This window comes from Chanodichthys erythropterus, chromosome 3 (assembly GCF_024489055.1).
Source record: "Chanodichthys erythropterus isolate Z2021 chromosome 3, ASM2448905v1, whole genome shotgun sequence".
NCBI lineage: Eukaryota > Metazoa > Chordata > Actinopteri > Cypriniformes > Xenocyprididae > Chanodichthys > Chanodichthys erythropterus.
Window position 1 is genome coordinate 677,289 of NC_090223.1, and position 26,294 is coordinate 703,582.

Below are 26,294 nucleotides of genomic sequence, written 5' to 3' on the forward strand. Positions count from 1 at the left end.
GGCTCTCCGGAGTCCAGCGGTACCCACTTTGCCACAAAAAGAGCAGTTTCCTCAAACTCCAGGTCACAACTAGGTGTGTCTGCCAGTGTGCCAGGCCCCGCCTCGCCGCTGGCAGCTCCCACCCCATTCGCCAGCAGGCGGCAGTGTGATGGCGCAGACCGCGTCCCGTGCGCCGTCTCCCATGCACACTGCTGCCTTGCAGAGTCCGACCCCACTCCGGGCCGCTCCCAAGCCGTCCGAGTCAGGTCCCTCTCTGCCTTGCTGCCCCACCCCCGGTGCGTCTGTGGTGCCTTTGGTCCCGCTGGCCCAGTGTCTGGAAGCGTGAATAACGCTCCCCAGCCTGTCCAGTTGGCTCATTCGTACTATCAGACTCGGCTATGCGATTCAGTTCGCCCGGCGTCCCCCGGTCTTCAGGGCCGTCCACTTCACTCAGGTGTCGTTGGACAGTGCACCTGTTCTCCGGGCGGAGATTGCTGTCCTCCTGGCGAAGGATACAATCGAGCCGGTCCCTCCAGCCGATATGAAGTCGGGGTTCTACAGCCCCTACTTCATTGTACCAAAAAAGGGCGGTGGGCTACGGCCAATCCTGGATCTGCGCGTCCTGAACCGGTATCTTCACAAGATGCCGTTCAAGATGCTCACGCAGAAGCGCATTTTCGAATGCGTCCGTCCCCGGGATTGGTTTGCAGCAATAGACCTGAAGGACGCGTACTTTCATGTCTCGATTCTGCCTCGACACAGACCCTTCCTCCGGTTTGCGTTCGAGGGTCGGGCATATCAGTACAAAGTCCTACCCTTCGGGCTGGCCCTGTCACCCCGCGTCTTTACGAAAGTTGCGGAGGCGGCCATTGTTCCCCTCAAGGAACAGGGCGTTCGTATTCTCAACTACCTCGACGACTGGCTGATCCTGGCCAGTTCGCGAGAGCAGTTGTGCGAACACAGGGACATGGTTTTAGCTCACCTCAGCCGGTTGGGTCTTCGGGTCAACTGGGACAAGAGCAAACTCGCCCCCGGGCAGAGGATCTCTTATCTCGGTCTCGAGCTAGACTCGGTTGCACGGACTGCGCGTCTCACCGAGGCGCGCGTCCAGTCGGTGTTGAACTGCCTGAGTTCGCTCAAGCGCAGGACAGCGGTTCCACTGAAAGTTTTTCAGAGGCTCCTGGGGCATATGGCATCTGCAGCCGCGGTCACGCCGCTCGGATTGCTTCATATGAGACCGCTTCAACACTGGCTCCGCGGCCGGGTCCCGAGATGGGCGTGGCAGTGCGGCACGCTCCGTGTTCCCGTGACACCGAGCTGCCGTCGCACCCTTGTCCAGTGGTCGGACCCTTCGTTCCTGCGGGCCGGAGTACCCCTCGAACAAGTGTCCAGGCACGCTGTGGTCTCCACAGATGCCTCTGCCACGGGATGGGGGGCCACGTACAACGGGCATGCAGTGGCAGGCCTTTGGACGGGGCCTCAGCTGCATTGGCATATCAATTGCCTCGAGTTGCTAGCGGTTCGTCTTGCGCTGGCCCGCTTCAAGAAGCTGTTGTCAGGCAAGCACGTTCTAGTCCGCTCAGACAGCACTGCGGCCGTTGCGTACATCAACCGTCAAGGTGGTCTACGCTCCCGTCGCATGTCGCAACTCGCCCGCCATCTCTTGTTGTGGAGTCAGAAGTATCTGAGGTCCCTTCGGGCCACTCATGTCCCAGGTGTGCTCAACCGTGCAGCCGACGAGCTGTCACGGCAGCCTCCACTTGCGGGCGAGTGGCGGCTCCACCCCCAGGCGGTCCAGCTGATTTGGCAGCATTTCGGCGAGGCCCAGGTAGACCTGTTTGCCTCCCCGGAAACTGCCCACTGCCAGTGGTTTTATTCCCTGACCGGCGGCACGCTCGGCACGGATGCCCTGGCACACAGCTGGCCCCCGGGTCTGCGCAAATATGCGTTTCCCCCAGTGAGCCTTCTCGCACAACTCCTGTGCAAGGTCAGGGAGGACGGGGAGCAGGTTCTGTTAGTGGCGCCGTATTGGCCCACTCGGACCTGGTTCTCAGACCTCATTCTCCTCGCGACAGCCCCTCCCTGGCCGATTCCTCTGAGGAAGGACCTCCTGACTCAGAGACGGGGCACCCTGTGGCACCCGCGTCCCGATCTATGGAACCTCCACGTGTGGTCCCTGGACGGGATGCGGAGGTTCTGAGTGATCTCCCGCAAGCGGTCGTAGACACCATCACTTCCGCTAGAGCTCCTTCCACTAGGAGTCTCTACGCGTTGAAGTGGAACCTGTTCGTCGAATGGTGCGCCTCTCGCCGAGAGGACCCCCGATCATGTTCGGTCGGATCCGTGCTTTCCTTTCTGCAAGATGGGTTGGAGCGAAGGCTGTCTCCCTCCACCCTCAAGGTGTATGTTGCCGCTATTGCCGCACATCACCACGCAGTTGAGGGTAAGTCCCTGGGGAAACACGATCTGATCGTCAGATTCCTGAGGGGGGCCAGGAGACTGAATCCTCCTCGCCCTTCCTCCGTACCCTCTTGGGATCTGACCCTGGTTCTCACAGCTCTCCGGGGTCATCCCTTTGAACCTTTGCAATCAGTCGACCTGAAACTAATGTCTCTTAAGACGGTTCTTCTGGTTGCATTGGCTTCCCTGAAGAGGGTAGGGGATCTGCATGCATTTTCGGTCGACGAAACGTGCCTAGAATTCGGGCCCGGTAATTCTCACGTTATCCTGAGACCCCGGCCTGGATACGTGCCCAAGGTTCCTACCACTCCCTTCAGAGATCAGGTAGTGAACCTGCAAGCGCTGCCCTCGGAGGAGGCAGACCCAGCCCTAGCTTTGCTCTGTCCCGTCCGCGCTCTGCGCGTTTACGTGGATAGAACGCGAAGCTTCAGGACCTCAGATCAGCTCTTCATCTGTTACGGAGGCCAGCAGAAGGGAAAGGCTGTCTCCAAGCAGAGGATGGCCCACTGGATAGTGGATGCCATCGCCTTGGCGTATGATTCCCAGGGCGTGCCTTGCCCGCTCGGGTTGAGAGCCCACTCCACCAGAGGGGTGGCCTCTTCCTGGGCGCTGGCTCATGGCGCCTCGCTGACAGATATTTGTAGAGCTGCGGGCTGGGCGACACCTAACACGTTCGCTAGGTTTTATAGCCTACGTGTAGAGCCAGTATCTTCACGTGTACTCGCATCCACTAGTCGGTAGACGTGTTGTACCCGCTCTAAGTGTCGGCTTGCAATGCCATTCCCGCCACTGGCCGGATACGTGCATACTTTCACTCCAGTCGTGTTCCCCGCTTGGCGAACCCTGTCGAGTTCCTCCGCCTCCCCCTTCGGCTCGGACATTGCGGAGTGTCTGATGCCAGGCCTACATCCGTCGCTGACGCTGTCTGTTGGCTGGGGCCCATATGTCATGACTCCTCTACGTGAGCGGTCCCATATGTGTAATTTTCCACGGTTTAAAACTCCCTACGGGCCGAGTCCGTGTCTTTCCCTTAGCAGAGCCAGCTCTGCTGTCACCTGTCAGATGAGTCTCCCCCTAACCAGGTGGAGCCATCCCAGGGACTCCATATGCGTACTGCCCCCCGGGCCAGTCCATATGTGTATTCCCACGTAAATTCCTCCCCCGTTGGGTAGGTAGTGGTCTCCGCAGCGTCCCTTACGGGTTCGCTTCCCCAGTGTAGTCTAGTCTACTTAGTGGGTAGTGGTTAGACAGCAGTAGACTCTCTCGGTGTAAGCTCGCCCCCTTCACCGCCAGCCGGTGCTATGGGCGGCTGAGCTTGCGCTGGGCACTGGAAGGGGTTTCGTAACTGTGGCGCTTTAGTTGGGATCCCAATTCGTCGGTCACTACTGACGTACGTCGAACGTGACCGACTGAAAGGGAACGTCTCGGTTACGTATGTAACCCTCGTTCCCTGAAGGAGGGAACGGAGACGTACGTCCCGTCGCCACAGTTTCTGTACCCTCGCTGTAGTGCGGACACCAGTTGTCTCCTCAGCGAAAAACAGAGTGCGATTGCATCCGCTTCCTATTTATATACACCTGTCGGGGGCGGTGCGCATTATGCAAATATCGCACGCCAATTCCATTGGCTTGTTTTAGTTTACACGAAGATGATAGGGCTCTCTAAGCGATATCCCAATTCGTCGGTCACTACTGACGTACGTCTCCGTTCCCTCCTTCAGGGAACGAGGGTTACATACGTAACCGAGACGTTTTTCTTTTTAATAGTCAACTTAGGCTGTTTTGGATCATCAGTCATGCTTCGTAAACCGTCTGTCACAGTCACGAATATGTATTTTTAATTTCACCAAGCTGATTGCTCTAAAAACCCCCGCGCTCATCATGCTTTCAGTCCATTTCAAGTTTGATTTTTACATTACATAAAGCAGTGATATCTAACTGGGTGATCTGTGGCTAAAGCTAACGTTACACACTGTTGGAGAGATTTATAAAGAATGAAGTTGTGTTTATGAATTATACAGACTGCAAGTGATTAATAATGAAAATAACAACAGCTCTTGTCTCTGTGAATACAATAAGAAACGATGGTAACTTTAACCACATTTAACAGTACATTAGCAACATGCTAACGAAACATTTAAAAAAAAGACAATTTACAAATATCACTAAAAATATCATGATATCATGTCAGTTATTACTAGTAATTGTCGGATTAGAGAGCTGTCTATTGTAATTTATACTGGTAAGAATTGAATTATAGAGCTGTGTAATTGTATTTGTTACTAGTAATTGTCGGATTAGAGAGCTGTCTATTGTAATTTATACTGGTAAGAATTGAATTATAGAGCTGTGTAATTGTATTTGTTACTAGGAATTTTCGGATTAGAGAGCTGTCTATTGCAATTTATACTGGTAAGAATTGAATTATAGAGCTGTGTAATTGTATTTGTTACTAGTAATTGTCGGATTAGAGAGCTGTCTATTGCAATTTATACTGGTAAGAATTGAATTATAGAGCTGTGTAATTGTATTTGTTACTAGTAATTTTCGGATTAGAGAGCTGTCTATTGTAATTTATACTGGTAAGAATTGAATTATAGAGCTGTGTAATTGTATTTGTTACTAGGAATTTTCGGATTAGAGAGCTGTCTATTGCAATTTATACTGGTAAGAATTGAATTATAGAGCTGTGTAATTGTATTTGTTACTAGTAATTGTCGGATTAGAGAGCTGTCTATTGTAATTTATACTGGTAAGAATTGAATTATAGAGCTGTGTAATTGTATTTGTTACTAGTAATTGTCGGATTAGAGAGCTGTCTATTGTAATTTATACTGGTAAGAATTGAATTATAGAGCTGTGTAATTGTATTTGTTACTAGTAATTGTCGGATTAGAGAGCTGTCTATTGTAATTTATACTGGTAAGAATTGAATTATAGAGCTGTGTAATTGTATTTGTTACTAGTAATTGTCGGATTAGAGAGCTGTCTATTGTAATTTATACTGGTAAGAATTGAATTATAGAGCTGTGTAATTGTATTTGTTACTAGTAATTGTCGGATTAGAGAGCTGTCTATTGTAATTTATACTGGTAAGAATTGAATTATAGAGCTGTGTAATTGTATTTGTTACTAGTAATTGTCGGATTAGAGAGCTCTCTATTGTAATTGTTACTAGTAAGAATGGAATTATAAAGCTCTGTAATTATAACTAGTATTTTACTAGTAATAATGGAATAAGGGGCAATCGTGGCCTAATGGATAGAGAGTCAGACTTGTAACCCAAAAGGTCATGGGTTCGAGTCTCAGGTCCGGCAGGGATTGTTGGTGAGGGGAGTGAATTTCCAGCGCTCTCCCCACCTTCAATACCACGACTGAGGTGAGACCCTTGAGCAAGGCACCATACCCCCAACTGCTCCCCGGGCGCCGCAGCAATGGCTGCCCACTGCTCCGGGTGTGTGTTCGCGGTGTGAGTGTTCACTGCTGTGTGTGTGCACTTGGATGGGTTAAATGCAGAACACAAATTCAGAGTATGGGTCACCATACTTGGCCACATGTCACTTCACTTCACTTCACTTCACTTCACTTCATTATAGAGCTCTGTAATTGAATTCTTACTAGTAAAAATGCAATTACGACGAGTAACACTAGGAATAATTTAAGTTAAAACGGCTTGCCATATTCGCCCTCCCCTTGCACATGAAACAACCAAAGTGAGTTGATCCCGCCCTCAGAATCTTTCCTGTGCTAACCGGAATGTTGCTCCGCTTCAACACGCACTCAAATAGAGCACTTCATGTCAACAATCGTTCAGCTCTCGTCGTTCATTTTGACCTAAGTTTTGTCAAGGTATGAAGTATGTTTATTTGTTTGTCTTTTTATATTCATACATCGACCAACGGAGGAAGTCTTTCAGCACCATTATTGCCGTTGCTTGAAAATCCTCGCCTGGTTTTGCTTTCGCTCCTCTTCGCTGTTTTCTGGTAAATACACCGTCTGTCACGAGGCTTCCCTGAAGCAGCTTTAGGAAGAGAATTTCCAGAATATAGGCTACTGACGCAGCTCAAACTATTTACGGATGTTACACCATTTTATAAATCATTGTAAATATTTTGCCATTCTTTTAAAGATATTTTAAACATTCAGATAATGGTGACGGTCTAAGACTCCCTAGTATGAGATCATCTTACAGTGTTAAAGCATTAGGAGTTAATTTTCAGTTAAATTCATAATTTTTTTGGCGTGCAGTGGTGTTCTGAAATGAGGAGGCACATTTTTTATTTATTTACGAATCAATGTAAATTCATGCATTACTCTTAATGTTGACACGTTTCCCTTGTTAAATGAACATTACTTTACATTATATCAAAAAAGGAAAAAAAGAAACCAAATGCAATTATATTTTGTAATTTTACAGTATTGTAATAAATGTTTTATTTATCAAAACCAAGGCAATCTCATCAAGTTAGTGTTTTAAGCATTTCTATATTCATTCCAAAATAATATCTAAAGGCAATAACAATTTAAACAATATAATTTATTTGTGTATTGATGTTTTTCTTTTTAATAGTCAACTTAGGCTGTTTTGGATCATCAGTCATGCTTCGTAAACCGTCTGTCACAGTCACGAATATGTATTTTTAATTTCACCAAGCTGATTGCTCTAAAAAACCCCCGCGGTCATCATGCTTTCAGTCCATTTCAAGTTTGATTTTTACATTACATAAAGCAGTGATATCTAACTGGGTGATCTGTTTACTTACTTTTCAATTAGTCTTCCCACTGACGCCATCATTTTTTCAGTCGAACTGACGCGCATAACACGCATGTCAACAAGAGGCGGGATTTATCGTAGAGTGACTTGCGCTCTTTTTAATGTCATAATTTGTAATTTGTGTTTGTCTCGACACAAGTTTTGATGTTGATTGCTGTTCCTCCTCAGAGGAAACGCCCCTAATTATATATATATATATATGATGCGCGGGTCAATGTATAAACAACCCGCACCCGACCGACGTTTTCAACTAACCCGCCCGCAACTCGGACCGTTTTGTTACCTGACAGGGGCGGAGCCAGACATTGTAAACATTCGGGGCTTAGCCCAAATCTATATTTGTCCAAAGACATTTCAATTTTCTATTAATAGCTTTACTGACATGAAAGGAGCTTTTGTTGTCGTATTCTTGTTCAGAAAATGTACATTATTTGACACTGTAATTTGTAAAACTTTGTTGGATGTACCTCCGCTAGGGGGGTCCGGGGGCATGCCCCCCCGGAAGAACATTTTGTACATTTTAAGGTTAAATGCATCAATCTGGTGCACTCTGGAAATTTAAAAATTAAGAGCTTCAACCCATGTACAGTGTTCAAATTGAACAAAGAAACAGCATTGACTTGTACCTGGACATTAAAAAGGGTTCAAACATATATATATTTGTTCTATCCCTTCACCATTACACTGACTCAGTTGATTAAGTAAACAATGTTTGATAGCAACTGCCTGAGTCATGCAATAAATCTGACATATGCAACCAGTTAACGGCACATTATGTACAGTAGGATTTGGATTAAAATATCAAAAAAACCACTAGAACAATGTTATATATTTTGTTGACTTGTGTATTTACATTATCCCAAATGTTTCCAAGAATGTTTAAATCCAGAGAAATAAGAAATTTTAACCAGGACAAAATTGATAGGTGACGCAATGTGCCTTTGCGTCGCCTTTCAATGACATATACCCGTGATACCCTCGAGTTCTGGTTTTATTTTGCAGAAACCATGGAAACACCAAAGACGCATTATATTCCTCATCTGTCTAATAAAACATATCATATGTTTTATTAGACAGATGAGGAACTGTTTGGATTCATTCATTGACAGAAAACTAATCATGTTATATAGCTTCTTGTTACAGCGAGTACCATGTTTTACCATGCCTAATATCGATCTAGCTTACTGCAGTGTGCAATAAGTGTCTCATAGCAGCTGCCAAGTGAACGCAGAATAGCATTATAACAACTTTCAACACTCAAATGTATCTAATATGATAAACAGCACTGCATTACCCCACATACACTAGACTGAAAAAAGCACAAGAGGCAACTGTGGCATAATAAAAGTTCCGCTGTGCTCAAAACATGTCGCGCTCGTCTCTCATTAGCAATCGCTCCATCGGTCTCGTTCAGCTCCAACATCACTCGGCCCTGCTCTGCTTCATACCACAGTAATGTTAATAATCTCATCCATGAACATGATTTCTGCCCGAGTCCCATCACGATTCTTTTCCACTGGCTGTAGACTTGAAGAAAACACATCCCATTTCTTGATTACACAAAATCAAGGATAAGCGACCTCTAGGGGCGAAAATGTACATATTGTGGCTTTAACAGATCAAATATTCACATATCCCTGTGATCTCCCAGATGGTTAGTTTTAAAGTAACCAACAGTTTAATGGTTAACAGTTTGTGAATGACTCATAGTTGTATCCTAGTTTAGTTCCCTGGTGTTTGGTAACGAAGGGCCTACTTTGCATCAGCAACACAGACTCATTCATAAGAAAAGAACTGTATTCATAGCAACTACTTTCTAACTAATTAATCAATTGATTGTTAATCATAAATATAGGGGGCTGCTGCTCGGTATAATAGATTTCAAGGGCATTTTGTAAATTGGTAAACTATTCCAAAACTTAACATCTGTTCTGAACTCAACAAGTCTGGGCAAACCACTGAGTAAGCACCAATCGGAGGCTGCATTTTTATGATGTCATCATGTAGACTTCTTACAAAGTATTTTACAGTATTGTAAAACTACAAAAATACAAAACACTAAGGTATTTTGATACAAAATACAACGCCATTTTCATCAACCCAATCAAATACAAATTACAAAATACTATTTTGTATTTGAAATACGTATTTGAAATACATGTATCATAAATACTGCCCATCCCGCCCTCAGAATCTTTCCTGTGCTAACCGGAATGTTGCTCCGCTTCAACACGCACTCAAATAGAGCACTTCATGTCAACAATCGTTCAGCTCTCGTCGTTCATTTTGACCTAAGTTTCCAGAATATACTGACGCAGCTCAAACTATTTACGGGTGTTATACCATTTTATAAATCATTGTAAATATTTTGCCATTCTTTTAAAGATATTTTAAACATTCAGATAATGGTGACGGTCTAAGACTCCCTAGTATGAGATCATCTTACAGTGTTAAAGCATTAGGAGTTAATTTTCAGTTAAATTCATAAATTGTTTTTTTTCTCTAAGTAGCCTATATCGGTGGCGTGCAGTGGTGTTCTGAAATGAGGAGGCACATTTTTTTATTTATTTACGAATCAATGTAAATTCATGCATTACTCTTAATGTTGACACATTTATCAAAACCAAGGCAATCTCATCAAGTTAGTGTTTTAAGCATTTCTATATTCATTCCAAAATAATATCTAAAGGCAATATATTTTATTTGTGTATTGATGTTTTTCTTTTTAATAGTCAACTTAGGCTGTTTTGGATCATCAGTCATGCTTCGTAAACCGTCTGTCACAGTCACGAATATGTATTTTTAATTTCACCAAGCTGATTGCTCTAAAAACCCCCGCGCTCATCATGCTTTCAGTCCATTTCAAGTTTGATTTTTACATTACATAAAGCAGTGATATCTAACTGGGTGATCTGTGGCTAAAGCTAACGTTACACACTGTTGGAGAGATTTATAAAGAATGAAGTTGTGTTTATGAATTATACAGACTGCAAGTGATTAATAATGAAAATAACAACAGCTCTTGTCTCTGTGAATACAATAAGAAACGATGGTAACTTTAACCACATTTAACAGTACATTAGCAACATGCTAACGAAACATTTAAAAAAAAGACAATTTACAAATATCACTAAAAATATCATGATATCATGTCAGTTATTACTAGTAATTGTCGGATTAGAGAGCTGTCTATTGTAATTTATACTGGTAAGAATTGAATTATAGAGCTGTGTAATTGTATTTGTTACTAGTAATTGTCGGATTAGAGAGCTGTCTATTGTAATTTATACTGGTAAGAATTGAATTATAGAGCTGTGTAATTGTATTTGTTACTAGTAATTGTCGGATTAGAGAGCTGTCTATTGTAATTTATACTGGTAAGAATTGAATTATAGAGCTGTGTAATTGTATTTGTTACTAGTAATTTTCGGATTAGAAAGCTGTCTATTGTAATTTATACTGGTAAGAATTGAATTATAGAGCTGTGTAATTGTATTTGTTACTAGTAATTGTCGGATTAGAGAGCTGTCTATTGTAATTTATACTGGTAAGAATTGAATTATAGAGCTGTGTAATTGTATTTGTTACTAGTAATTGTCGGATTAGAGAGCTGTCTATTGTAATTTATACTGGTAAGAATTGAATTATAGAGCTGTGTAATTGTATTTGTTACTAGTAATTGTCGGATTAGAGAGCTGTCTATTGTAATTTATACTGGTAAGAATTGAATTATAGAGCTGTGTAATTGTATTTGTTACTAGTAATTGTCGGATTAGAGAGCTCTCTACTGTAATTGTTACTGGTAAGAATTGAATTATAGAGCTGTGTAATTGTATTTGTTACTAGTAATTGTCGGATTAGAGAGCTCTCTACTGTAATTGTTACTGGTAAGAATTGAATTATAGAGCTGTGTAATTGTATTTGTTACTAGTAATTGTCGGATTAGAGAGCTGTCTATTGTAATTTATACTGGTAAGAATTGAATTATAGAGCTGTGTAATTGTATTTGTTACTAGTAATTGTCGGATTAGAGAGCTGTCTATTGTAATTTATACTGGTAAGAATTGAATTATAGAGCTGTGTAATTGTATTTGTTACTAGTAATTTTCGGATTAGAGAGCTCTCTACTGTAATTGTTACTGGTAAGAATTGAATTATAGAGCTGTGTAATTGTATTTGTTACTAGTAATTGTCGGATTAGAGAGCTCTCTATTGTAATTGTTACTAGTAAGAATGGAATTATAAAGCTCTGTAATTATAACTAGTATTTTACTAGTAATAATGGAATAAGGGGCAATCGTGGCCTAATGGATAGAGAGTCAGACTTGTAACCCAAAAGGTCATGGGTTCGAGTCTCAGGTCCGGCAGGGATTGTTGGTGAGGGGAGTGAATTTCCAGCGCTCTCCCCACCTTCAATACCACGACTGAGGTGAGACCCTTGAGCAAGGCACCATACCCCCAACTGCTCCCCGGGCGCCGCAGCAATGGCTGCCCACTGCTCCGGGTGTGTGTTCGCGGTGTGAGTGTTCACTGCTGTGTGTGTGCACTTGGATGGGTTAAATGCAGAACACAAATTCAGAGTATGGGTCACCATACTTGGCCACATGTCACTTCACTTCACTTCACTTCACTTCATTATAGAGCTCTGTAATTGAATTCTTACTAGTAAAAATGCAATTACGACGAGTAACACTAGGAATAATTTAAGTTAAAACGGCTTGCCATATTCGCCCTCCCCTTGCACATGAAACAACCAAAGTGAGTTGATCCCGCCCTCAGAATCTTTCCTGTGCTAACCGGAATGTTGCTCCGCTTCAACACGCACTCAAATAGAGCACTTCATGTCAACAATCGTTCAGCTCTCGTCGTTCATTTTGACCTAAGTTTTGTCAAGGTATGAAGTATGTTTATTTGTTTGTCTTTTTATATTCATACATCGACCAACGGAGGAAGTCTTTCAGCACCATTATTGCCGTTGCTTGAAAATCCTCGCCTGGTTTTGCTTTCGCTCCTCTTCGCTGTTTTCTGGTAAATACACCGTCTGTCACGAGGCTTCCCTGAAGCAGCTTTAGGAAGAGAATTTCCAGAATATAGGCTACTGACGCAGCTCAAACTATTTACGGATGTTACACCATTTTATAAATCATTGTAAATATTTTGCCATTCTTTTAAAGATATTTTAAACATTCAGATAATGGTGACGGTCTAAGACTCCCTAGTATGAGATCATCTTACAGTGTTAAAGCATTAGGAGTTAATTTTCAGTTAAATTCATAATTTTTTTTTTTTTTCTAAGTAAGTGGCGTGCAGTGGTGTTCTGAAATGAGGAGGCACATTTTTTATTTATTTACGAATCAATGTAAATTCATGCATTACTCTTAATGTTGACACGTTTCCCTTGTTAAATGAACATTACTTTACATTATATCAAAAAAGGAAAAAAAGAAACCAAATGCAATTATATTTTGTAATTTTACAGTATTGTAATAAATGTTTTATTTATCAAAACCAAGGCAATCTCATCAAGTTAGTGTTTTAAGCATTTCTATATTCATTCCAAAATAATATCTAAAGGCAATAACAATTTAAACAATATAATTTATTTGTGTATTGATGTTTTTCTTTTTAATAGTCAACTTAGGCTGTTTTGGATCATCAGTCATGCTTCGTAAACCGTCTGTCACAGTCACGAATATGTATTTTTAATTTCACCAAGCTGATTGCTCTAAAAAACCCCCGCGGTCATCATGCTTTCAGTCCATTTCAAGTTTGATTTTTACATTACATAAAGCAGTGATATCTAACTGGGTGATCTGTTTACTTACTTTTCAATTAGTCTTCCCACTGACGCCATCATTTTTTCAGTCGAACTGACGCGCATAACACGCATGTCAACAAGAGGCGGGATTTATCGTAGAGTGACTTGCGCTCTTTTTAATGTCATAATTTGTAATTTGTGTTTGTCTCGACACAAGTTTTGATGTTGATTGCTGTTCCTCCTCAGAGGAAACGCCCCTAATTATATATATATATATATGATGCGCGGGTCAATGTATAAACAACCCGCACCCGACCGACGTTTTCAACTAACCCGCCCGCAACTCGGACCGTTTTGTTACCTGACAGGGGCGGAGCCAGACATTGTAAACATTCGGGGCTTAGCCCAAATCTATATTTGTCCAAAGACATTTCAATTTTCTATTAATAGCTTTACTGACATGAAAGGAGCTTTTGTTGTCGTATTCTTGTTCAGAAAATGTACATTATTTGACACTGTAATTTGTAAAACTTTGTTGGATGTACCTCCGCTAGGGGGGTCCGGGGGCATGCCCCCCCGGAAGAACATTTTGTACATTTTAAGGTTAAATGCATCAATCTGGTGCACTCTGGAAATTTAAAAATTAAGAGCTTCAACCCATGTACAGTGTTCAAATTGAACAAAGAAACAGCATTGACTTGTACCTGGACATTAAAAAGGGTTCAAACATATATATATTTGTTCTATCCCTTCACCATTACACTGACTCAGTTGATTAAGTAAACAATGTTTGATAGCAACTGCCTGAGTCATGCAATAAATCTGACATATGCAACCAGTTAACGGCACATTATGTACAGTAGGATTTGGATTAAAATATCAAAAAAACCACTAGAACAATGTTATATATTTTGTTGACTTGTGTATTTACATTATCCCAAATGTTTCCAAGAATGTTTAAATCCAGAGAAATAAGAAATTTTAACCAGGACAAAATTGATAGGTGACGCAATGTGCCTTTGCGTCGCCTTTCAATGACATATACCCGTGATACCCTCGAGTTCTGGTTTTATTTTGCAGAAACCATGGAAACACCAAAGACGCATTATATTCCTCATCTGTCTAATAAAACATATCATATGTTTTATTAGACAGATGAGGAACTGTTTGGATTCATTCATTGACAGAAAACTAATCATGTTATATAGCTTCTTGTTACAGCGAGTACCATGTTTTACCATGCCTAATATCGATCTAGCTTACTGCAGTGTGCAATAAGTGTCTCATAGCAGCTGCCAAGTGAACGCAGAATAGCATTATAACAACTTTCAACACTCAAATGTATCTAATATGATAAACAGCACTGCATTACCCCACATACACTAGACTGAAAAAAGCACAAGAGGCAACTGTGGCATAATAAAAGTTCCGCTGTGCTCAAAACATGTCGCGCTCGTCTCTCATTAGCAATCGCTCCATCGGTCTCGTTCAGCTCCAACATCACTCGGCCCTGCTCTGCTTCATACCACAGTAATGTTAATAATCTCATCCATGAACATGATTTCTGCCCGAGTCCCATCACGATTCTTTTCCACTGGCTGTAGACTTGAAGAAAACACATCCCATTTCTTGATTACACAAAATCAAGGATAAGCGACCTCTAGGGGCGAAAATGTACATATTGTGGCTTTAACAGATCAAATATTCACATATCCCTGTGATCTCCCAGATGGTTAGTTTTAAAGTAACCAACAGTTTAATGGTTAACAGTTTGTGAATGACTCATAGTTGTATCCTAGTTTAGTTCCCTGGTGTTTGGTAACGAAGGGCCTACTTTGCATCAGCAACACAGACTCATTCATAAGAAAAGAACTGTATTCATAGCAACTACTTTCTAACTAATTAATCAATTGATTGTTAATCATAAATATAGGGGGCTGCTGCTCGGTATAATAGATTTCAAGGGCATTTTGTAAATTGGTAAACTATTCCAAAACTTAACATCTGTTCTGAACTCAACAAGTCTGGGCAAACCACTGAGTAAGCACCAATCGGAGGCTGCATTTTTATGATGTCATCATGTAGACTTCTTACAAAGTATTTTACAGTATTGTAAAACTACAAAAATACAAAACACTAAGGTATTTTGATACAAAATACAACGCCATTTTCATCAACCCAATCAAATACAAATTACAAAATACTATTTTGTATTTGAAATACGTATTTGAAATACATGTATCATAAATACTGCCCATCCCGCCCTCAGAATCTTTCCTGTGCTAACCGGAATGTTGCTCCGCTTCAACACGCACTCAAATAGAGCACTTCATGTCAACAATCGTTCAGCTCTCGTCGTTCATTTTGACCTAAGTTTCCAGAATATACTGACGCAGCTCAAACTATTTACGGATGTTACACCATTTTATAAATCATTGTAAATATTTTGCCATTCTTTTAAAGATATTTTAAACATTCAGATAATGGTGACGGTCTAAGACTCCCTAGTATGAGATCATCTTACAGTGTTAAAGCATTAGGAGTTAATTTTCAGTTAAATTCATAAATTGTTTTTTTTCTCTAAGTAGCCTATATCGGTGGCGTGCAGTGGTGTTCTGAAATGAGGAGGCACATTTTTTTATTTATTTACGAATCAATGTAAATTCATGCATTACTCTTAATGTTGACACATTTATCAAAACCAAGGCAATCTCATCAAGTTAGTGTTTTAAGCATTTCTATATTCATTCCAAAATAATATCTAAAGGCAATATATTTTATTTGTGTATTGATGTTTTTCTTTTTAATAGTCAACTTAGGCTGTTTTGGATCATCAGTCATGCTTCGTAAACCGTCTGTCACAGTCACGAATATGTATTTTTAATTTCACCAAGCTGATTGCTCTAAAAACCCCCGCGGTCATCATGCTTTCAGTCCATTTCAAGTTTGATTTTTACATTACATAAAGCAGTGATATCTAACTGGGTGATCTGTGGCTAAAGCTAACGTTACACACTGTTGGAGAGATTTATAAAGAATGAAGTTGTGTTTATGAATTATACAGACTGCAAGTGATTAATAATGAAAATAACAACAGCTCTTGTCTCTGTGAATACAATAAGAAACGATGGTAACTTTAACCACATTTAACAGTACATTAGCAACATGCTAACGAAACATTTTTAAAAAAAACAATTTACAAATATCACTAAAAATATCATGATATCATGTCAGTTATTACTAGTAATTGTCGGATTAGAGAGCTGTCTATTGTAATTTATACTGGTAAGAATTGAATTATAGAGCTGTGTAATTGTATTTGTTACTAGTAATTGTCGGATTAGAGAGCTGTCTATTGTAATTTATACTGGTAAGAATTGAATTATAGAGCTGTGTAATTGTATTTGTTACTAGTAATTTTCGGATTAGAAAGCTGTCTATTGTAATTTATACTGGTAAGAATTGAATTATAGAGCTGTGTAATTGTATTTGTTACTAGTAATTGTCGGATTAGAAAGCTGTCTATTGTAATTTATACTGGTAAGAATTGAATTATAGAGCTGTGTAATTGTATTTGTTACTAGTAATTGTCGGATTAGAGAGCTGTCTATTGTAATTTATACTGGTAAGAATTGAATTATAGAGCTGTGTAATTGTATTTGTTACTAGTAATTTTCGGATTAGAAAGCTGTCTATTGTAATTTATACTGGTAAGAATTGAATTATAGAGCTGTGTAATTGTATTTGTTACTAGTAATTGTCGGATTAGAAAGCTGTCTATTGTAATTTATACTGGTAAGAATTGAATTATAGAGCTGTGTAATTGTATTTGTTACTAGTAATTGTCGGATTAGAGAGCTGTCTATTGTAATTTATACTGGTAAGAATTGAATTATAGAGCTGTGTAATTGTATTTGTTACTAGTAATTTTCGGATTAGAGAGCTGTCTATTGTAATTTATACTGGTAAGAATTGAATTATAGAGCTGTGTAATTGTATTTGTTACTAGTAATTGTCGGATTAGAGAGCTGTCTATTGTAATTTATACTGGTAAGAATTGAATTATAGAGCTGTGTAATTGTATTTGTTACTAGTAATTTTCGGATTAGAGAGCTGTCTATTGTAATTTATACTGGTAAGAATTGAATTATAGAGCTGTGTAATTGTATTTGTTACTAGTAATTTTCGGATTAGAGAGCTCTCTACTGTAATTGTTACTGGTAAGAATTGAATTATAGAGCTGTGTAATTGTATTTGTTACTAGTAATTGTCGGATTAGAGAGCTCTCTATTGTAATTGTTACTAGTAAGAATGGAATTATAAAGCTCTGTAATTATAACTAGTATTTTACTAGTAATAATGGAATAAGGGGCAGTCGTGGCCTAATGGATAGAGAGTCAGACTTGTAACCCAAAAGGTCATGGGTTCGAGTCTCAGGTCCGGCAGGGATTGTTGGTGAGGGGAGTGAATTTCCAGCGCTCTCCCCACCTTCAATACCACGACTGAGGTGAGACCCTTGAGCAAGGCACCATACCCCCAACTGCTCCCCGGGCGCCGCAGCAATGGCTGCCCACTGCTCCGGGTGTGTGTTCGCGGTGTGAGTGTTCACTGCTGTGTGTGTGCACTTGGATGGGTTAAATGCAGAACACAAATTCAGAGTATGGGTCACCATACTTGGCCACATGTCACTTCACTTCACTTCACTTCATTATAGAGCTCTGTAATTGAATTCTTACTAGTAAAAATGCAATTACGACGAGTAACACTAGGAATAATTTAAGTTAAAACGGCTTGCCATATTCGCCCTCCCCTTGCACATGAAACAACCAAAGTGAGTTGATCCCGCCCTCAGAATCTTTCCTGTGCTAACCGGAATGTTGCTCCGCTTCAACACGCACTCAAATAGAGCACTTCATGTCAACAATCGTTCAGCTCTCGTCGTTCATTTTGACCTAAGTTTTGTCAAGGTATGAAGTATGTTTATTTGTTTGTCTTTTTATATTCATACATCGACCAACGGAGGAAGTCTTTCAGCACCATTATTGCCGTTGCTTGAAAATCCTCGCCTGGTTTTGCTTTCGCTCCTCTTCGCTGTTTTCTGGTAAATACACCGTCTGTCACGAGGCTTCCCTGAAGCAGCTTTAGGAAGAGAATTTCCAGAATATAGGCTACTGACGCAGCTCAAACTATTTACGGATGTTACACCATTTTATAAATCATTGTAAATATTTTGCCATTCTTTTAAAGATATTTTAAACATTCAGATAATGGTGACGGTCTAAGACTCCCTAGTATGAGATCATCTTACAGTGTTAAAGCATTAGGAGTTAATTTTCAGTTAAATTCATAATTTTTTTTTTTTTTTTTCTCTAAGTAAGTGGCGTGCAGTGGTGTTCTGAAATGAGGAGGCACATTTTTTATTTATTTACGAATCAATGTAAATTCATGCATTACTCTTAATGTTGACACGTTTCCCTTGTTAAATGAACATTACTTTACATTATATCAAAAAAGGAAAAAAAGAAACCAAATGCAATTATATTTTGTAATTTTACAGTATTGTAATAAATGTTTTATTTATCAAAACCAAGGCAATCTCATCAAGTTAGTGTTTTAAGCATTTCTATATTCATTCCAAAATAATATCTAAAGGCAATAACAATTTAAACAATATAATTTATTTGTGTATTGATGTTTTTCTTTTTAATAGTCAACTTAGGCTGTTTTGGATCATCAGTCATGCTTCGTAAACCGTCTGTCACAGTCACGAATATGTATTTTTAATTTCACCAAGCTGATTGCTCTAAAAACCCCCGCGGTCATCATGCTTTCAGTCCATTTCAAGTTTGATTTTTACATTACATAAAGCAGTGATATCTAACTGGGTGATCTGTTTACTTACTTTTCAATTAGTCTTCCCACTGACGCCATCATTTTTTCAGTCGAACTGACGCGCATAACACGCATGTCAACAAGAGGCGGGATTTATCGTAGAGTGACTTGCGCTCTTTTTAATGTCATAATTTGTAATATTTGTGTTTGTCTCGACACAAGTTTTGATGTTGATTGCTGTTCCTCCTCAGAGGAAACGCCCCTAATTATATATATATATATATATATATATATATATATATATATATATATATATATATATATATATATGTACAGTGGGATTTGAAAGTTTGGGAACCAGTGATGCGCGGGTCAATGTATAAACAACCCGCACCCGACCGACGTTTTCAACTAACCCGCCCGCAACTCGGACCGTTTTGTTACCTGACAGGGGCGGAGCCAGACATTGTAAACATTCGGGGCTTAGCCCAAATCTATATTTGTCCAAAGACATTTCAATTTTCTATTAATAGCTTTACTGACATGAAAGGAGCTTTTGTTGTCGTATTCTTGTTCAGAAAATGTACATTATTTGACACTGTAATTTGTAAAACTTTGTTGGATGTACCTCCGCTAGGGGGGTCCGGGGGCATGCCCCCCCGGAAGAACATTTTGTACATTTTAAGGTTAAATGCATCAATCTGGTGCACTCTGGAAATTTAAAAATTAAGAGCTTCAACCCATGTACAGTGTTCAAATTGAACAAAGAAACAGCATTGACTTGTACCTGGACATTAAAAAGGGTTCAAACATATATATTTTTTTTTACAATACTTTTGTACTCATTTCTTTTTAAAAGAAATATCCTTGAGCTTTTATTTTGATCACCAGATCACCAGCTGATCGCGTGCGCAAATGCGCTAACTTCTCTTTAAAACACGCAGCACAGACAGACTGTATACTTAATTTGCTGTCTTTTGCTGTTTTATATAGGCACAAAGCCATATCACTTATGAAACGGTGGCGGCAGCAGAGGGTCATTAATGGAAAACACTGAATGAATGTATAGCTGATAAATGTGCTAAAGTTGTCATATCGGTTGTTATATAACAAAACGTATAACGTACTCGGTTAAGCCGAGTTCAGACTGCACGATTTTAGCCCTGATTTTGGCTCGCCGACAGGTTTTGAGAAATCGCCGACAAATGCCCGAAATCACAGGCAAATCGGTGCTCGTTCACGCGAGTGTGAATGAGCAAAGACGCGATCTGAGAGAATCGCCGACGAGTCGCCGACACCCGTGAGATATTTGGCATGCTAAATATCTGGACCTGTCGGCGATTCAAAATCCTGCTGTGTGAAAAGTGTTCTGACTGAAAACTACATTGGCGATGACCGACAGCCAATGAGAGAGCAAGATACAGAGCAGCGGGGAGTTCGGGGAGGAGTTATAGACCACAATATCAGCAAGCATGGCTTCATTCACATAAACATTACAATTATATCAAACAGAAACAAAGCACAAACATTTGCTTGATCATCCGCAACAGCAGCACATTGAAAAGTTATTTATTTACCTCCAACTCTCGTTGCAGAACACACAATCCAGTCTCCCCAACCATTTCCTCCTCCATATTCTTCTTTTCTTTTTCTTGTTTTCGCTGCAAATCAGCGCACAGGCAATTCGTATTGCAAGCTTCTTGCGGGCTACTGTTTTTAATAATAATAATAATAATAATAACGCTGGTCCTGCACGCGTGATATCGCGTTGTTTCCTTGTCACATCTCGCGTGTGTTTGGTTGTGAAACGTAGTTTGCGTGCCAGACAGAGTTGTCGGCGATTCTTCCTATTGTAAAGTCATGCAGTGTGAAACCTTCTATCGCCGACCCATCGTGCAGTTTGAACACAGCAGCGACTGAATGCTGGCCAAGATAGTCATGCAGTGTGAAAAGAACAGTGACCCGACTACTTTGAAAATCATGCAGTCTGAACTCGGCTTTACTTACGTAACCTCGGTTCCCTGAGAGATAAGGGAAGGAGTATTGCGTTGCAAACGCTATGAGAAAACTCCTTTTCTCGAGAAAATAACGGCCATGGTGTGTAAAGCAGAAGCAGTCTGGCCAGCGGCGGAGTGTGCACGATCCGGGAGTGCTAAAGACGTTCTGCGCGGCTTTGATGGGTGCGCGGCCACAAATGGGCGGCGACCGCTTCTTCCAGTGGCAGGAGCTTCACATATCCTTTTTCCTCAGCGCCCTCAACAAATAGAGCGTTAACTGTACGTACACACCGCCGCCGACTTGAGCTGCAAAGAAGCTCTGGCCGCTTTGTCAAAGACGCTTGTCAAAAAGTACGGGAATCTTGACGCTTTGGCCGCTCTGTATATTGAGTGCGCGCGCGCGGCCGGAGCTCTCTCTCTCTCTCTCTCTCTCTCTCTCTGCTCGTGCGCGCTGAAAATTTCATATTTTGGTATGAACATTAACCCGCCAGTGTGGCGGATAGCCTTTTGAGATTTGCTCGCCAAACGGAAAATCTACCCGCATTTGGCGCTTGGCGGGTGTTAATTTCGGACCCTACATGAGACTATTTTTATTGAGCAGTTTAGCTAGCCCACATCATAACGCACGTCAGACAACATTTGCAACTAGGTATAGTTGAAGTCTGTAACTTAGTCTCGGCACACAGACTGATTAGGCAAAGCTACGTCTGTAGTGACAAGGCTCACCATTTTATTATTTGCTTACCTTGATTGTCTTCCAAACTTTCACACGTGCCGACTCCGACTCCGAACTCTCTCTGAATTTCTCACACGCAACTGACGTATCAGGTGCAAGGTTTTCAGCCAATCAACGATCAGAGAATACTGCAGTGAGAACGTTGTAGGGAGATGTAACAGCTGTGGGCCTTAAACTCCTCTCCTGTCATTAATACGCTGTGGTCTAGTCATCAACAGAAAATTAACGGATTGAGAGGGGAGAAAAATGGATTTTGGCGTGACATTTCTTGCGTGTGCGTGAGAGCGTGAGATTGATGCTAAAAGCGTGAGTGTCACGCCAGATGGGTGAGAGTTGGCAACCCTGGACTCATTGTAGCGTCATTGGGCCATAGACTTAAGAACTAGGGGTGCGGCCGCCCCCCTCCCATACGCCCCCCATCAGCCTCCCTGGCCAATAATAGGCTATCCATTAATCCAGCCTGTGGAGGAGAGAAATGTTTCAGGATCTGACGTGGTGCGCTCAGAGGTGCAGCGGCGAGAGCAGGCAGTTCTTGAGGCGGCCCATCATTTTCCATTTCAGCTGTCTAGATGCATATTATTGATGAATGCGATGTTTATGTTTCGACCCTGCTTGAAGAATTAATCAGCAGGTCAACTGAGAGAAGGCCCACTTTTGGAAAAGTGTGAAAGCCCTTAGGAGCGCAAACTGTTCTTTTTTCTGAATGTTGTATGATATAGTGTTATAATAAAGGCTTGATTTATTCATTTATTTCGTTTCGTTTTCTTAACAATTAAGATGCTGCATGTGTTTATCCAGTCTAATCGAAGTGTGCGTCTCTCCCCCGACTTTCCCAACAAAAATCCCGCCCCCTCTCAGAAAATACATAAAACTGACATTAATGAGCTATATGCGTTTAAAAGTAGCCTAGCCTATTAAAATGGTACAATGGCATTGCTCAGTTCAACGTGTTGGGAAATCGGGCATTTTGTCCCACGTCAGGATTTATTCAAAAGTTAATAGCGCTCAACATTCAAAAGGGAAATAAGGATTTCCCACTTGTATTAGTAGGCTTAGGCTATTTCGCCACGTGAATGCCCAATTGAAGCTCTCACAAGCACAAAATGCAGAGATAGAATATGTTAATAAAGTATTTATTAACGCATTTTAGACAAACAAAAACAGGTAGGCTAAGCCAAAGACTGAGGCTACAATATCCATAAATAAATGTTCACAAATACCCATGAAAGTAAAATTGAAACCTTTAGTAAGTAAAACTGAAAATTACAAAGGTTTAAGTGGCATCTTTATTTCAAACGACCCGACCGACCGCGACCCGAATATCATTAAAAATATTTTTGGATGACTCGTAACCGCGGGTGACCGCAGGCACCCGCTCATTTTGGATCAACCCGCGCATCACTGTTGGGAACCCCTTGCAGAATCTGTGAAAATGTGAATAATTTTAATAAAATAAGAGAGATCATACTAAATGCATGTTACTTTTTATTTAGTACTGTCCTGAGTAAGATATTTTACATAAAATATGTTTACATATAATCCACAAGACAAAAAAGTAGCTGAATTTATTAATTAAATAAATGCTATATTAAATAAATAAATTCTAACTATTAATGAATTTATTCATAGTAGAATTTATTTATATTTATAGTTATATGAGATGAATCTCAAAATCATACAGTCACTGCTGGAAAGGGTTCAAACATACAAAAGATGGTGGAAAACTGAAGAATCTGCAGGAGCTGGAGGATTTAACTGCTCAGAACAAACAAGAGACGTTCATATATAGACGTTTCATATATATATATATATATATATATATATATATATGAAAGAAATGTTGAATACACAGTCTTGATCCTCAGACTCAACTTTACACTAAGCAAAAAAAATAAAATGTAATTTGGATATTTTCCATATTTTCTGTCTCTTTCAGAGATGTTAACTAGTCCAGATGATCCAGTGATCCGGATTCTTCTGATGGGCAGGAAGGGTTCAGGGAAAAGCTCATCTGGAAACACGATACTGGGAGAAAGAATGTTTAAAGTCCAAAAACGTAAGAAGAAACATGAGTCTGAAGTTTGTGAGGAAGTAACACAGATCGGAGAGAAACGGGTTCATGTGATTGACTGTCCAGATCTACTGGATCCAGATCTGTCTGAAGAGAAGCTGGAGATGATGAAAGACCAGCTGGTCTCTGGATGTTCAGCAGGTCTCAGTTCAGTTCTGCTCACCGTTCCTCTAGAGAAACCTGTGGAAAATGAGGAAGAGTTCCTGGATTTCATTAAGTGTTTATTAGGTCCTGAAGTTCAGAAGTACATCATGATTCTGTTCACACATGGAGATGAGCTGGAAGAAGAGGATGAGACTATTGATGAACATCTACAACACAAAGATCATGAGGATTTACAGAGACTGGTGACTGAATGTGGAGGAAAGTTTCACTGTTTCAATAACAAGATAAAATCAGATGATCAGAAACAAGGACTACTGCAGAAGATTGAAGGAATGATGGAGGAGAACAGAGGAAAATTTACCATGAAACAGATGAAGAGGAGTGAAAGCAAAGACTTTCCTCGTGTCTTTTGTAATTATATATATATTTTTTTACCCTTTTATAGTTGACGTGAATCATAGAAACATATGGCGGTTTACATCACTAATGTCAGACTGACCTTAAAGCGATACTTCACCCCAAAATGAAAATTCTGTCATCATTTATTCATTTACCCTAAAGTTCTTCCAAACTTGTATGAGTGTCTTTGTTCTGTTGAAGAAAAAACAAAATACTCAACTGTCTGGTTACCAACATTCTTCAAAATATCTTCTTTTTGTGTTCAACAAAAGAAAGATACTCATACGGGTTTGGAACAACATGAGGCCGAGTAAATGATGACAGAATTTTCATTTTGGGGTGAACTGTCCATTTAAGAGTCCATAGAGTCAGTTCTATCATTGATTTGATCTTTCTGTTGTAGTTTCAGGAGAATCTCCAGCTGAAGATCCAGATGAGACTGATGAGCTTATAGAAAGGAAAGACCAGATCAGGCTGGTTCTGCTGGGAAAAACTGGAGTTGGAAAAAGTGCCACTGGAAACACCATCATCGGCAGAAACCTCTTTCAATCTTCAAAACAGTGTCAGTCAGAATCTACAGTGAGGATGGGTAAAGAAATCTCAGTGATCAACACGCCTGGACTTTATGATACTGAACTCAATAATGAAGAGATTATTTCTGAAATAGTGCGTTGCATAAGATATGAGATGCATCCTGGACCACACACTTTTCTCATTGTGATTAAACTGGGTGGATTCACTGAAGAGGAGAAAAACACAATAAAGTATCTCAAAGAAGTGTTTGGAGAACAGATACTAAAATACACCATGATCATCTTCACTCACAAAGATCAGTTAGATAAAAAGAATAAAACCATTGAGGAGTTTCTACAGAATGGTGATCCAGCTCTTCAAAACCTTGTAAGCAGCTGTGGGAACCGGTTCTTCTGTCTGGACAACAACTCGGCCAGTTTCCCTCAGTTCAAAGGTCTGCTCAGTAAAATAGAGACGTTGGTGGCAGAAAATAGAGGAAACCACTTCACCAATTACCTTTTTGATGAAACAGAAAACCACATTCAGGAGAGTCACAATTGGGTCTTTCAATCAGAAGGTCAGAATTGTGCTGGTTTGTCTCGACACAAAGTTTTGATGTTGATTGCTGCTCCTATATGCGTATTTGCTTTAGCAGGTATTCTGTTACCAAGAAACAAGCTTGTGCAGGCTGTAAAATCTGTTATTCCCAAGGGGAATCTAAAACAGAAGTGTGTAATTCAGTGAGACAAACCATTAATGATGCTACAGAAGCTCCAGCAACCTGATGTACCTTTTTTCAAAATTTCAGCTTGTAAACAATGTAAACCTAACCATTGAAATTACATTATATTATATTGTATTCTTTTAGGAAAGCTAATGGGTTTTATATGCTCCATGTACTCTTTTGTTATAATCAAATTTATTTTGACTGAACAATTTATATTGTTCGCTCAAAAATGAAAATGTACTCTCCTTCATGTTGTTTAATAAGTGAATCCCTATCAAAGCACTGCAATATACTGTACCACTCTATATTTTCCAGAGGAGCAGTTTAGTTTTTGGACTATATAATGAATGCGACAAACTCAAAATTTGTGCAAGAGAAAGACATAAGGAGAAATGGTTTATTATTTACTGGTGTTGCTGTCAATCACTGATTGATTTCTGATTAATTAAGGTTATTAAGATTGTATTTTGAAATATTTCTTGTGATTATTATAAAAACAAAACAAAAATAACAACTTTATTCAACACAATTGTCTCTTCTGTGTCATTCTCATATGCTGTTCACGTCCAGCCCTTCCAGGTTCTACATCAGAATGCAGACTCAACGCTGTTCACGCGAGCAGCACAATGCATGCGAGCTCTCAGTTTCCATCAAAAATATCTTAATTTGTGTTCCAAAAATGAACAAAGGTCTTACGGGTTTGGGAAGACATGGGGATGAGTGATTGATGGCAGCATTTTTGGGTGAACTAACCCTTTAATGAATATTTGAATAAATCGTTCATGACAACAGGTTTTTATTACAGCCGCCATTTAAATATTTATATTTGAACAAGGAATTGCAGTAGATAAATATATATCATTAGAAGACTGCATTAAAAACTGCCCTTAATGTGCAATGAGAGTGAGTAAATGATTTTAGGCTGGCTCATTTTATTTTCCTCT

The 26,294-nt window shown here is 40.3% G+C and overlaps 1 protein-coding gene across 2 annotated transcripts; it reads left to right on the top strand.

Annotated features, from left to right (window-relative positions):
• Nucleotides 1–17,780: 17,780 nt before the first annotated feature.
• Nucleotides 17,781–26,061, top strand: LOC137014910 (GTPase IMAP family member 8-like). Of its 2 annotated transcripts, none has more exons than XM_067379469.1 (3): nt 17,781–17,937; nt 23,472–24,122; nt 24,514–26,057. In XM_067379469.1, the coding sequence occupies exons 2-3, from the start codon at nt 23,474–23,476 to the stop codon at nt 25,365–25,367; spliced, it is 1,503 nt and encodes a 500-aa protein (XP_067235570.1). In that variant the 5' UTR covers nt 17,781–17,937; nt 23,472–23,473; the 3' UTR covers nt 25,368–26,057. The 2 variants fall into 2 exon arrangements, with proteins under 2 accessions (XP_067235570.1, XP_067235580.1); XM_067379479.1 differs by lacking the exon at nt 17,781–17,937 and adding an exon at nt 17,938–18,071 and having other exon boundaries at nt 24,514–26,061.
• The last annotated feature ends 233 nt before the right edge of the window (nt 26,062–26,294 follow it).

Excerpts from the sequence above, each read along its gene's own strand:
- LOC137014910 (XM_067379469.1), top strand. The coding sequence starts at position 23,474 with ATGTTAACTAGTCCAGATGATCCAGTGATCCGGATTCTTCTGATGGGC. Across the intron at positions 24,123-24,513 it reads AGACTTTCCTCGTGTCTTTT|TTTCAGGAGAATCTCCAGCT; the intron begins GTAATTATATAT and ends TTTCTGTTGTAG.